Consider the following 14,745-nt stretch of genomic DNA (forward strand, 5'->3'; position numbering starts at 1 on the left):
ACCCTCGCCTTCTCCCACAGAGTCCAAAAGTCTTTCTGGCTTACTTCACAAGAGTTTTCAAAATTACCCATAATGAGTGGCAGAAATGCACTAAGCTCAATCTTATTAATGTAATGATGACTTCCAAGGGGCTCGGAGAACCCTCAGGCACCAGCTTATTTGCTTCAGAATTTAACAGTGTTTCAGACTGTGGAACTGATGCTCTCGGGCAAAGTAATTTGCTCCAGGGACTTGGGGAACTGTGGAGTCCCTGTGGAAGGCACCGGTCACCACGCTTTGAGTTCAACCAGTCGTCTCATAATCTGATGGCTCACCATCTTGCATTCAGAGGGAAATTGGCTTCCTCAATGTTCCATCCAGGGTTCAAGAGACGTGCACATTCATGGAGCTGTGAAGGCAAGTTGCGCTTTGATGGCACTGGGCTCCTCATTTTGGATTTTGGGCCCCATCATAGAATCCTGAGCTGTAACGTTGAATGAAGTCACTTTGGCCACATCCCTTCAGAACAAATAACCATTCCCCCATCACTTCAAAAATCCTCAGTTCTATATTTATTTTCCAAATTAAAACAAATCATTGTGAGAGCCATCTGAGAAATTTAAAACCCTTTGTGAAGCTTTCAGAAACTTAAGAGGAAAGACAAACCCCCCAAATTAATTGGCTAAAAGTTAGAACCATGTGGTGTCTGTCTTCAGACCTTCTCAGATGATGCACTGCGTGACCTCGGAGATTTCTCTTTGCAGCTCCGTGCCTCAGTGTTTCTGCTGGCCCAAATGGAACGGTGCCTTTTTTGCTGTAGGCAGATCACCTTGGGATCCATAGATGGAAGGCTCTCTGCAGATATAATTAATGTATTAGACCCACAGAGCTCTTCTTGAGCAGAAGCAAGTTATCAATTTAAAAAGTAACAAGGCCCCATGGGATATTTATCTGCCTCTCTTAAAACCATAGGTCTGGAAGGGACCTGATAAGTCATCCAGACCTCCCCGTGCATCTGATGGGGTCTGAATGTGAGCTGCCGCAGATAAACCATACCCCTCAGGCTTCAGTTAGGAACGCCATTCTTCCTTCTATGAAAATTTGGGTTTTTTAAAATATATATATATACCTTTTATTGAAGCCTCCTGGCAAATGACTGGCTTTCCCTTTCCCTTTTATTGTAGCAATTTTACTTATTATGTATAATATTAAGACAATGACTCAAACCATCAGCTAGTAATGGACATCAAACTTTAGAAGTCATGGATATGATTATATTGTCCAGGGTCATGTATGTTCAGAAGAGGGCTGATGTCCTCTCCAAATTCAAGTCCCCCAGTTTATCTGGCCCCCTCAATTATAACCAAGAAGAATCGAGGGCCCTTGGTAATTAAGTTTGTCCCTTTATCCATTTGCCATGGGATGAGCTCAGACCTTTAGCCTCTCCACTTAGGAAGCTCCAGGGAAAATTTCATTATACATAAGCTTGGAACCTTTTCTTCATCAAGCCCCCATGGCTGGCTTCACCCAACTCCCGTGGGTGCTGAATTGTCTCCGAGACTGGGGGCCAGCCTCCCTGGCACTTACAGCCTTGATGCTAAATTCCTCATGCTTTCCCGACCCACGGCCAGTGGGATGGAGCAGAAAGCAGGAAATGTGAAATGGTGCCATGATTTTGCCTGGGCAAAAGCCCAAGCGTCCCCAGATGAGCAGTGGGGTGACCACTTCGCCAGGTAGATTGTCAGGTTCTTTGCCATCTCCGGTTCCCTACTATGTGGTTTCCTGAGATTTCTTCTGGAAAAGGAGTACAGTTGTCAGGTAGATTTAGCAACCTCATTGCCTGTACCCTTTTTTGCTGTCTTTTCCCCACCTGGAGATGAAAAGGTGCCTCCTTAAATAATGTGGCAGTGTCCTTTCAGGAGGTATTCAGTTGGAGGCCCTTCCCACCTAGGTAGAATGTCTATTTGTGCCCCACCTTCATGGCTCTGAGGGTCGAGTCTCCTGCCTCCCATCTCGCCTCCAGCCCCCATCCCTGAGCTGTCCTCTGCTCCTCTCCTCCCTCGTGCTTTCCTGTCTCAAATCCTGAAACCCTAATCCTGTTAGTGTGCTGTGTTCCAGGGCTCGGCATCTTGATGGGGGTAACATGATCCTGCAGTAAATCTAATGGGCCCCCCAAGGCACACATAGATGGGGATGTGCACATACTACCTACCTCCACCCCCCACCCCCAGAAAAAAAAATCGGCTTTCCTTGCCCTACACCCCACAACAAGCTCTGGCCCTTCTGTCTCCTCCTTCACCTCAGCATCACTGCCTGATGATAAAAACAGCCCTAAAGTAAAGAGGAGGAGATAGGAGGGCATCATGGTGGTAAATGAGCATTTGGTGGTTAGGGAATTTCTTTGCCCTACCCCCATCCCTTCCCACCCTTAAATTCTCTTTCTCGGTGTCTCTCATAGATATATATTTATACAGGAGAGAGACATCCCTTCTGATTCTGTGTCTGGCTAAGTTCCCACATTCACTAGAATGAAAGCAGCTTAAAAAAAAAAATTTATAGTCTTTAAGGAAGAGTTTTAAGAGAGAAATGTCAGGACCAAGATTTACACACAGGAAAAAAAAGTCCATTACCTTAACATCACTTTCCCCAAGTGCAGCAGGCCCCCACCCCCACCCCTACCCTTGCCTGTTTGGTGCAACATATTAATTAAGCAGGATGGTATTCATTGATTAACCATTTATTTCTCCGTGCAGCCCCGATGGCTGACTTTAGAGAAACTGCAAGGGAGAGTGGGTGGGAGAGGGAGGACCGGCCCTTGGTCCTGAGTGAGGATGGGTCAGTATGGTGGCTCCTGAGAAGAATGTTTAAAAGGTGCTCCTGTTTCCCCCCGTCTCTGCCCTCCATTCCTGCCACCTCTCTTCTCTGCTGGCTTTGCTCTGCTCCTTGAGGGTCTGTGCCAAGTAGATTGCAAAGGAGAACTTTGGATGCAATGAAACATTTATTAGTGAAGAGAAATATTTATTTTTTAAAAAAGCAAGGAAGGAGAAAAAGATCTCCTGCACAGTTTCTACCTCAGGGCTCCAGCACTGTGTTGTCTTTGACAAATTTTCTGCTCGTTGTGCAGTTCCTGGAGCCAGTTGTGTTCACTTTACAGCAAAATAGAAGTTAATTGTAGGTCACACTGTAGGTAATGAAGGGACGGGCATGCGCAGACGGCATGAATGAAGCCCAGTCAGGTGGGAGGCAGCGCACAGAATGAGGGTCTGCGTCTGTGGACCCAAGGCCTGCCTGACGGAGGGAGGGTAGGCTGCCAGGAACACCGGGGGCCTGTGCTGCGGCCCTCCGCCAAGAGGCTCAAAGGCTGTTGAGTGTCTGCACTGGCCTGGGCACCCGGATGTTGATGGCAGAGATGCCCAGCGTATGGGACAGAGATTCAGGGCTGGCAGAGAATCCACCCTCAAAGAGGACTCCCAGGTAGGCAATGAAACAGTAACTGTTCTCAGTGGTGCCTCAGAACATCACTGCATGTTCTTCAAAGACACCTTTGGGGGAGGGGTCAGCAGGAAGTGATGGCTGTGACTAGAAATGGGGTGAAAGACAAAGAGCAGATGACCTCAAAAACCAAACATGATGCTTTCTGGCTAGATGTTTCTTATTAGAGTATAAATACATACACACACACACACACACACACACACACACACATACATATACTTTTCTTTTTTGTTTTTTACATAGTCCATGCCTTATGAGCTCACAGACATGGTCAAAACAAACATGTTGTTTCCTTTTCCTGGGTGGGGGAAGAGTGATTTGTAGATAATAACCAAACTGGGATATTGGATAGCAGCCAATTTAATTGGCAGATGCCCCCCTCTCCCAGAGGTGCAAATCAAAAAATCCATGAAGTGCTGCCGGTTTCAGATTCTGTCTTACTGAAAATAAACCAAAGGTCTCCAGAATCAATTGGCAAGTGTTGGATTATGTTCAGAATTCAGCAAGGCACCAAATGGATTATCTAAACCACTTCATGCCCTGAATTGTTTTTCAAACTTGGTTTACAGAAGTGCACTTGAAGAAATCTTTATATTCAACGTAGCTTTATATATATATATATATATATATATACACACAAACACACACACATACACACACATGCATTAATAATTACAACATAATCAATGCTATCCCACCTCTTTAGAAAGCTAGGATCACCTTGAACACCCTTCTGGTTTTCCTTTGGGTGGGAAAGAAACCATATTCACTTTTTTTTTTTTAGTTAACAAAAACATATACCATCTGTGACATCCAGCTTTTAAAGCAGATGTTAAAATGTGATCATCACATTTTACATACATCTATCTGGGTGTGCCATACGCTGACGAGTCACTGAGTTTTCTCAGCAGTGTGGACTCCTCACTGTGAAGTTATGGCCTGAAAATTCTTGTCCTCAAGGCGGGCCTTGAGAGTCAATGGCTTTGAAGGCTTGAGCTTTCCCAGTTAAACAGAGACCTATTTGTTACTTGTGCTGTAGCTTCCCGTGTGACATCTGTCCTGGCTGTGGTGCTGGCACTAGAGCCGGTGGGGAGGGCTGGCTGGTAAAGTTCAGTGTCTATTTGCAAGCCTGCTATCTACTTCATTTTCCTGAAGGAGAAATCAAGGTATCTAAGGTTTATTGATTTGCCTATAGTGATTCAGTGAGTCGGCAGGGAATAGGGAGTGAAACCAATTTCCTGGCATCATTTCCCAAGCACGCCAACTCCTTACCTTGCAGCGCCTCGACTGGAAGCCAAGAATCCATCTCAGAGAATTTGATCAGAAAACATATGAAGGGTGATTCTGAAACCACAGAAGCATTGAGAAAGTCATAAAGATGTATAATATATGATAGCATTTACCAGCTATAAATAGGGCCATGCAGGGAGAAAAATAGAGTCCTTATAAATCCATTGGGTCTGGAGAAATAGAAACTGCTTAATGTTTCATTAAAAATGGATTTTCATAAATTGCACTTTGATATCTTTGGGCACAAGACAATATGTGAGGGCTAAGGTGTTGTTATTTATTATTCTTCATTTATTAATAATTTGAACTGTTATTGAACCAAAACATCAACAAGGTATATTCTCCCTCTGAGTGGAGCAGTCACTAGGTGTTCTGAGTCTGAGCACTATTTGAAGGGTATGAAAATCCACAGCATTTGTCCACAAAAGCACTTAGGCTACGAGGGACAGTGGTAACTAAAATGCCCAGTTAGAAAGTGGACACTCCGAGGGCAGTTCTAAATGAGAAACTCTTGTGAAGCAAGCCTTAGAATCTGGGGGCCAGAAGGGACTGTACAAATCAATTCATACAATCTCCTCATTTAACAGGGAAGGAAATTGAGGCCTGGGGTGGGGGTAGAGATATTTGCCCACAGTCAGGGCTCCCCTGGTGGCTCAGATGGTAAAGAATCTGCCTGCAATGCGGTGACCTAGGTTTGACCCGGGGTTGGAAAGATCCCCTGGAGGAAGGCATGGCAACCCACTCCAGTGTTCTTGCCTGGAGAATCCCCATGGACAGAGGAGCCTGGCCGGCTACAGTCCTTAGGGTCGCCAAGAGCTGGACACGACTGAGCGAGTAAGCACAGCGGGAGCTAATTAACAACAGAGTCTGGCTCATGGTTCAATAGAGTTTGAACTTTTTTCTACTACGCCCACCTCAGAGTAAAAGGTATATAAAAAGGTTTATTAAAATAAGATGGTATTGGGGACTTCCCTGGAGGTCCGAGGAGGAGGAAATGGCAACCCACTTCAGTATTCTTGCCTGGGTTACCCCCAGGGACAGAGGAGACTGGGGAGCTACAGTCCATGGGGTCACAGAGTCAGACCCCACTGAGCGACTGAGCACAACCACACATTGGCGATCCAGAGGTTAAGACTTCTCCTTCCAATGCAGGGCTGCATGTTCGATCCCCGGCTGGGGAGCTAGGATCCCACATGCCTCATGGCCAAAATACCAAAACATAAAACAGAAGCAGTATTGTAACACATCCAATAAAGACTTTAAAAATGGTCCACATTCCAAAAAGAGATGGTATTCCGTCAGCCAAGGGTCCCAAGAACAGAGGGTAGTTAAAAGCACCAGCTCATGGGCAAACAAGACACTGAGGAGGAACTGGGCTCAGAAACAGGATTGATTACTTGAGGTCAGTTTGAAAGAGCCTTCATTTGGTTCCGGGGTGGGAGAAGGGTGAGCAGTAGCGGAAGGAAGGTCAATTAGAGAATCAAGGAGGTGTCCTCAGGTAGATACACCATGTGCCTGCCTCCCTCACTGACTGATGCCACTGTGGGCAGAGATCCAGGAGGCTTACCCCAGCCTGTGGTCACACACATCCATGGGAAGAGCAGCCCTCTCCTCAGACACGTACCCACATGCGTGTGTTCCCTATGCCCACACACAGCCAGCGTCCCCAAGACAGTCCAAAGACACAGTCATTTCCTTACTGAGGAAGGAAAGAAATGGTTTCCTGGTGTTGTCTGCCCAGGCTGAGAAATGAAGGGGTCAGATAAGATAAAATTGGACATTAAAAACACATAAGACGTGCTGTGTTTCTAAACGGTACCAGCGTGGTGTGCACCCTGTGGATTAGCAGCAGTGTTGAGGTTCAAATCCACTCAACCCTCCAGTTATATATTCACGTGGCAAATCAAACCCCCCACCAAGCCCTCCGCCTTGGAACTCCTCAGCATCTCCTGATGGAGGCCACACACAGCCACCACCATCCTCAGGGAGCAAGTAGTAGTGGGGCCCCCCCACTGCTCACAGCACCCGTCCGAAATAAGCAGAGGGCTAGCCTTTGCTTCTGCCCTGCCAAAACAAAACAAAAAAACAAACAAGGAGCCTCTGCCTCATGGTGAATTCTAGGAGAACTGATTCATCTCCTTCCCTTGGATTCGGTTCCTCCATCTCTTTCCCCAGAGCGTCAAGGAAGCCAAGAAGGGGGCATGGCAGGGCCTGGGCTGTCCGGCCTCCTGGCCCTCCTCCTGGCGGTTCCTCCCCAAGATTAGATCACAGAGGTTCAGGCACCTCCTTCTTCCTGTCGGCCTTCTCCCAAGTGTCTGGCTCCAGCTTCTTTCCTTCTGCTTTTGTGGCCCGTTTTCTTCGTCTTCTCGCTCTTCTTTGTCCTCAGTCACAATGAGGAAACAGCCAAACTGAAGCTGGGAGGGATGCGTGCGGCAGGCAGTCCTGCTTTGGAGCTCCCGGCAGAGGAGGAAACTGACGGCCTGGGGCCCAGAGCGGAGGCTCCCGAGGGGAGGAGAGCGGACAGCCAGGCTGGAGGGGGGTGCTCCCCTGGAACAGGTGGGCTCAGGGCCAGGAACACGGGGTTTCAGCACATACAGTGGTCCTCTGAATACTGTTTCGTCTTCTGTTTGCCTCCGTTTCTCTTCAACAGGCCACATCCCCTCATTTGGTTGCAAAAGCTATGATAGCTCTTAGCCTTCACCGCCACCATCGGTGGGAGCTATTAATGGCTCTGACGTATGACCTTTAACAAGTGGGAAATACAGAAGGTTCAAGGTTGCCAAATGGCAGAGTTCCTAGTTACAGTTCCTAAGGAAGCAAGGACCACATTGTTAATTAGCTCTAAGCCTTGGTGCTGCTATTCGCTGTTTCCCAGAGCCTTCTACGTTGGGATTAGAATCAGTGGGAACACACCACTCAATAGCAGCTCTCCCTCCATCCCACCCATGCTTGGGGATCTCAAGGCTCCAAGACTCCTAACACCGACATAAACACTGCACATGTAAGAGAGACGAGAATCAAGGGAGACAACCACAAGCCTGCAGTCTAAAAACGTGGCAAGGACTTGGGATCCAGACAGACATCTCTGAGCCTCAGTTTTTTTCATCAACAAAGTGGAAGTAATAACACTTACTTCGTGGGATGTTTTTTAGGCCTGATTGTGTTTACACACCATCTGGCATTCCAACATACTAGTTTCCCCATTCCCCTTGTCCAAAGCCGGTCCGTGCCCAGACATCTCATGTGTTTTAGGTGTCATGAGCTGAAGGAGCTGGTCCTCCTACCCAAGAGGAATGGCTAGTTGTTGCAGAGTTGGCTGTGAATGGATTTACAGTCACTTGGTTGGTAGAGCTGTGACAGATATGATCTAGGAGTGGTGGCTAGTGATCTTTCACTCCACTCTTATCAAGGGAAACCAGGAGAAACTCACATCCACTTGTTCCCGCTCCTCTTTTTTTCTTTTTTGTAATGGAGAACACAAAAAAGCATAAGGTCCATGTGGCAGTTATTGATTTGGGCCATCTGGTAAGCTCGGACTTGCTCCTACCATGTTGGATCAGAAGCTACTCGAAACGGCCATTCTTAACCATAAGAGATGCATCAGTCAGATGGGGATGGGGTGGATTTCATTACAGGGCGGGGACTGCAGTTAGAGGAAGCCAGAGCAGGACTCCGAGGGTTTGCCTGCAACAAAGACCAGAAAGAACCAAGAAAGTGTTGATTGACATAGGGGCACCGGGGTAGACAGTGCCCCCATTTTCTCACCCATCCATGGAGCAGGGAGACCTCTAAGTAACTAACAAAAACAATCATGATGCACTTTGTGATGATAAAATGCCCTGCAGATCTTTCTATATGCTGAAACCTGAGCAAGCAGGAAAATTCAGATTCAAGCTAGGGAGAGAGGTCCCCAAGCCCTAAAAGATGACATTGTCGTTCCATTTTTATTCCCCTTCTCTTTTGGCTTCTGAAAGTGTTTTCCTTTTCATGGTGCCTTCCTCTGCTTGCTCTTAGGCCCAGAGGCAAAATTTTTTCTTGCCTCCAAAAGTGTTTGTGAAGACCATGTATTGTTTTCAAGTTAGAGCAGTGTGAGAAATTACCTTTTTTTTTTCCCCCCACGGCATTTCTAAAACAGCCCCAGACTACAAACCCACTGATTATTTTCAAGCTTAAGGGAAATAACATTGAACAGAGCTGACCCCACTCCGTCAAAGACTGCCTGGCTCAACTACACACAGGGATTTCAATAACATGGACTGGCGTGTGATGTTACAGGTCTTCCAAGCCAACAACGATGCCACGGAGGTGGTTCTGAACAAGCTGCACTCGCCGCTGCTGACACGCTTCGTCAGGGTCCGCCCGCAGACCTGGCACACGGGCATCGCCCTCCGCCTGGAACTCTTCGGCTGCCGCGTCACAGGTAAAGTGGGGTCGCTGTGAGGCTGGAGAGCGAACTGAGTCCTGGGCTCTGCTTCCGCTTCCAGCCCTGTGCTAACAGCACGGTTGCTGCACGTGGCCTTCACAGGAGACTCGGCTTTACCTGTGTGGGTCTTGAATGCACACGAAGTCTGGTCCCTGCCTTGCTGGGTACCATGTCTTCAGGCAACCTCCACTCTCTCAATGGCTGCATGAATACTTATAGAAGGCCCCCTGTGTGCGGGACCCCACGCTGGGAGCTGGAGATGAAAAAGAGACGGGAATGAACAGATAGGCATGGCAGAGCGTTCGGGCTGGGGGGCAAGACAGATAATAAACAGATGTAAGTATGGGGATAACTTTGTGAAGGAAGAGGATGAGGTGCTCTGAGAGTGACTGAAGGAACCTCTTGGAGCGTTGATCAAAAGTTTGGGGACAGCCTTTCTAAGGATGTGACACTTAAGGTCTGGGCTGAGTAAAGGGTGGTCTGATGGTGACTGAGGGGAACAGCATTTTGGGTAGAGGGAACAGCAAGTGAGAAGGATGCAAGGCAGAAAAGAGCTGTGATGATACATATGGAAGTAAAGACCTAACCCCACGAAGGGTTCCATCTAGATGGGCAAACAATCACCCAGCTTAAAATTCAATGCTTAGCACAGCTCCCCTATGCTCACCACCCCCAGGAGGGCTAGTGGGGACTGTCACCAACAATGATGTGAGAGCCCTTGGCTAACAGCATAAGATGCTCAGCCATGCCAGGCACTGTGCTTTTCATACAGTAACTAACGGAATCAGTAACTGACTTTTATATAGTAACTAATGGAATCCTTGCAACAACCCCCAAGAAGTAAGTACTACTGTTAATCCTCCTTTAGGCCTAGGGAAACTGAAGCACAGAACACGTCAATCATTTTCCCAAAGTCACACAGCTAGTAAGTGACAAAGCAAATGGGAATCCAGGCAGTCTGGTGCCCAGCCGTGCTCTTAGCCACAGTGCTATCCCACCTTGAAATGCAGAGAAGTCAGTGCTGACTTACAGAGTTGGCCAGTCGGGTTCTTTGGCAGCTCCTTACTGATGGGGGTGGCCCCAGTTAACAGGGCACCAGCCTGACCTCTTGTATCTTCCTCTTCTGCAGACGCCCCTTGCTCCAACATGCTGGGGATGCTCTCGGGGCTCATCGCCGACTCCCAGATCTCTGCCTCCTCCACCCGTGAGTACCTCTGGAGCCCCAGTGCGGCCCGCCTGGTCAGCAGCCGCTCAGGCTGGTTCCCTCGGATCCCTCAGGCCCAGCCAGGCGAGGAGTGGCTCCAGGTGGACCTGGGAGTGCCCAAGACCGTGAAAGGTGTCATCATCCAGGGGGCCCGTGGAGGAGATAGCATCACTGCGGTGGAAGCCAGGGCGTTTGTGCGCAAGTTCAAAGTCTCCTACAGCCTCAATGGCAAAGACTGGGAGCACATCCAAGACCCCCGGACCCAGCAGCCAAAGGTAGGATATTCCCAGAGGACTCCCTAACCTTGCCCCACAAAGGGAGGTTGATCTGGGGTGGGCTGGGTTGTCGATTTCCCATCTAGATGGTTATCACCAAGTCCTATGAGCCAGTCAAACAAATGTTAACTGAAGGATACTTTGTGCCAGGCCCTCTGCTAAACACCTTTTAATCCTTACAACAGGCTTCCGTAGTGGCTCAGACGGTAAAGAACTGGCCTGCCAGTGCAGGAGACATGGGTTCTATTCCTGGGTCAGGAAGACCCTCTGGAGAAGGAAAGTGGCAACCCACTCCAGTATTCTTTCCTGGAACATCCCATGGACGGAGGAGCCTGCGGGGTCACAGTCCATAGGATCACAAAGAGTCAGACACAACTGAGCAGCTAAACAACGAAAATCTTTATAACATTTCTAGGAGGTAGATCTTACGGCCCCTCCCATTTCAGAGGTGACAAAACTGAGGCTTGATGCCATGTCCAGGGTCACGCAGTACCTGCGGTAGAGCCATGATCCAGAGCACAAACACCTAACCACTACTGCACACCACCTTGCTAGTAACTTGCACACTCTTAATACCCTCTTTCAGATAAAGTTTCCTTGGAACTGGCCAGATATTCAAAGGGGATGTGGTTCTTGGAGGCTCAACTATAGCAACTTAGGGAATGACTTCCAAAAACAACTGTGTGTTTCTGAGTGTTGCTGAATTTTGTGTTTTGCTGGGCTTGAGTGCTTAGACCTTTCCCGCCTCTCACAGGGAGACTGGAAAGAGGCAAATGAAACTAACTCCAGGCCAGAAGTGCAGGCCAGCGTCGCCCACTCTGTCCTGCCATTGCAGGAGTAAAGGTCAGCCCTGAACAGGGGGCACCAGGGTGCTCCAGGAAAGGGAGGGATGTCATGCCCCCGTCCCTCTCCACGTGAATCTCCCAGTCAGCCTGGGGCACCAGTCCTCATCGCTAAGTTAACTCTTCATTTTTTGCAGAAGATCAGGCCTCTAGTAAGGAAGGGGTATCATGTGTCTCTGTTCGGGCCCCCGGTTACTAAGCCAGCGTTTCCATTCTTAATGCAGAGGCAAGGGCTGGGCTGGAGGTTTTGCAATGCTAATGTAAACTCCCAGCTCCTGATTCCAGTGGCTTGAAAGGGCTCAGGGCTTGATAACTGGAACCTTCAGTGGATGGAACACAAGAGTTGGACCACAGGCTCCCTCCCCCAGGGACAGCTGACCTTGAGTCTTCTTAACCATTCTGAGGGCTTGGGAAAGGAGATGATCTTAGCCAGGCTCAGAGCCTGCTCTCCCCATGACAGTGCCCAGCTTTTGGAATTGTGGGCCTTCCGCCACATTCCTGGATGCAGATCAGCCACAGCCCCTGGCACACCTGTGCACCGCCTTTCCCTAAGTCACTGGTTCTCAGTCGTGCTCTGGGTTGGGTTCCCCACGTGACTTGAGCCAGGGCAAGCCCAGCGGTCATGAGCTTCATGTAGTCTGGCTTCAGGTGAGGTTTATTTTGACAAAATGTCTTCTACTAAACCAAGGTTGGGGGAACACAATCTCAGACTGTCAACATGTGCCCAGCAGAAATAGTCATCAGCCTAGAGAAAGGACGGTCACTTTCCCTTCAGCCTCTCGGTGACCTGGAACTTTCTAAGTCGAAATTGTCAAGCTGGGAGTTTCTAAATCTAGACTCTTAAGCATCAGGGGAAGAACTTCTTTTTCTAATAAACGGAGAACTTCAGAACAGGCAAGACAGTCTGCATGCCCTTTCCTCCTCCCTGGCCAAGTACAGCTTCAGACTCACTCAGAGCCAAATTCTGCATTTTCAGTTTCACTCCCAGGATAGAGAACAGAACCCAACCACTGCCACTCTCATCTGCTCCCTATTTGCCATGTTTCTGGGACCTCCCAAATGAATAAAAACCTTGGTCTGAGAATGGGGCTCCCTCAGACCGAAATGTGCAGCGACCAAGGGTTAACTCTGAAGCAGACTTCCAGCCGGACGTAAGGGGTGGGGCGGGATGGCGGAAGAAGGATCAGAAGGAAGGGGTGAAGAGGCGTCCACCCAGGAAGGGCTGAGCGGCCTTGTCCCCCCTGCAGCTGTTCGAAGGAAACATGCACTATGACACCCCTGACATCCGGAGGTTCGACCCTGTCCTGGCGCAGTACGTGCGGGTGTACCCGGAGAGGTGGTCGCCCGCAGGCATTGGGATGCGACTGGAGGTGCTGGGCTGTGATTGGACAGGTAAGGCCCCCTTTCCCCTTCAGGTCTCGCTCACACGGTCTCCTGACCCTGGCTTCCTGGGACAGCCCGGGAGGAGGTCAGACTACGATGGGGACAGGCAGAGAGGCAGCCATCCCTCGTGAAGCCCCATCAGTTCACAACCCCACTCCCCACTGCCTGCCCTGTGCCCCACCTTATTCGACCTCAAACCACGGGCCCTGCCACCTCTGGACTTGGGACAGTTTCTCAAGGGATGTGGTCTGTCGATTTTAAAGGATCATTTCAGTCCTCCACCCCAAGTCTCTCAAAAACAAATCGTAACCACACACCACCCACCCAAATTCAATTAGACCCTGACTCTTCAGGCCAGAGGGCTGTGGCTGTTGATTTAGGGAAGGGGAAGAAAAAAAAAAACCTTGCTCATGATAATAAAGTAATCGGTTTATGTCTGAATCTGGCCTCCAGATGTCAGTGGCTAAGAGACTTCATTTTCATTTCGAAGCTACATCTGTAAAAGGCATTTATTTGCTCGGGAGGGACCCTGTTGTGGGGGAGCTGCTGGGAACCCGCCTTCTTCCCCTTGTGCGGCAGAAGCCTGGCTGGGTCCCGCCTCCACCCAGCAGTGGCCCCGGAGCATCTCCAGAGTCTCCTGAACAGGATGAGGCCCACTGATCACGGCCACCCTCCCTGTTCCCTGGGAAGCACCCCATCCATCCTTCCGAGTAGGGCCTCCCTCCCCTGCAGGCCCCGCCCTCCTCCTGGGCAGAGCTGGCATGAATCTCAGCTAAGCCAGAGTTGAGCTGGCGCGCCGAGCCAGAAACAGCAGGAGCTGCAGGCAGGACCCAGGCCCAAGGTATCTCCATTTTCCTGTCTGTAAGGTACCTGTCAGCAGCTCACCCAGCAGGGGAAGGTGAAGGATTAATAAGGGCATGTCGGAGAAGTGCTTTTGGCTCCCAGGGAGAAAAATGCTGCCTGTGTGCTGTTGCCGTGGCGCCCAGGAGGTGTCCCGTTGAGGCGTGCCGGCTGGGAATCCAGCCGAATTAGCCTTTCTCACCTCCGGATGGAAGGCAGCCCGGGTGAATGCATTTTAGTGGGAAGACACTTTACTCCCCGTCATGAAGGAGTGAGGCCAGGTTCCCTGCAGCCCGCTGGGTGCGCCTCACCTGTCCTCTTGCAGCCGCTGAAAACGGTCCTCCAGCAGTGACCCAGGCTGGCTGCTTCCAGCCAGCATCAGAGCATTAGAGGTACAGAGGACCCGAGGGCTGCAAGGCCAGTGACTTTCAAGCGTTTCTGACCATCATCTGCAATTTAAAATAAATTTGTATCATGACCCACTTGACTTACAAGCATGAGTACACACACAGGCACACACTACCACGTGTGTGCATATGGAATATAGAATATCATTAACCTAGCCTGGACTCTAGGGACAGATTGCCAAGTTCAAGTCCGGCCTCTGCCGATCTCGGTTTTCTCAGCTGAAGAACCGCGGTGACCGTAGCTTATCTACACCCCTCATGGTTGTCATGAGGATTCAATAAAATGATAAAGTACTTAGCCTACTGCCTGGCAGCTGATAAACTTGTTATAATAAGTAAATGTGATTGAAACAAAAGTTCCCAAAGCAGTGCTAACACATGAGTACACTCTGAAATATCATAGTCCCTCGGAGTCCCTATTTTAAAATGCTAGTTCTACCCACGAAATTGATCCATAACCTGTTAACAGGGTGACATACAGCTTGAAAAAGATCACCGATCTAGGAGGGGGAAACTGAGTCCCAGGGAGAAGAGCCACTTGCTAGAGGCCACTCAGCTAGCTGAGAGCTGACTCATACTCCACTCCTGTCCCGGTACCCCCGTGCCA

The 14,745-nt window shown here is 49.3% G+C and overlaps 1 protein-coding gene across 4 annotated transcripts in view; it reads left to right on the forward strand.

Moving 5' to 3' along the window:
* NRP2 (neuropilin 2) overlaps positions 1-14,745 on the forward strand; it is a 120,648-nt gene that overhangs the window by 52,401 nt on the left and 53,502 nt on the right. For all 4 annotated transcript variants that reach the window (XM_020884328.2, XM_020884329.2, XM_020884326.2 and 1 more), the window contains exons 8-10: positions 9,040-9,184; positions 10,317-10,666; positions 12,756-12,900. In XM_020884328.2, coding sequence (XP_020739987.2) covers positions 9,040-9,184; positions 10,317-10,666; positions 12,756-12,900 — 640 coding nt within the window. The remainder of the gene's footprint in view (positions 1-9,039; positions 9,185-10,316; positions 10,667-12,755; positions 12,901-14,745) is intronic.

Source organism: Odocoileus virginianus, chromosome 30 (assembly GCF_023699985.2).
Source record: "Odocoileus virginianus isolate 20LAN1187 ecotype Illinois chromosome 30, Ovbor_1.2, whole genome shotgun sequence".
In the NCBI taxonomy this organism is placed as follows: domain Eukaryota; kingdom Metazoa; phylum Chordata; class Mammalia; order Artiodactyla; family Cervidae; genus Odocoileus; species Odocoileus virginianus.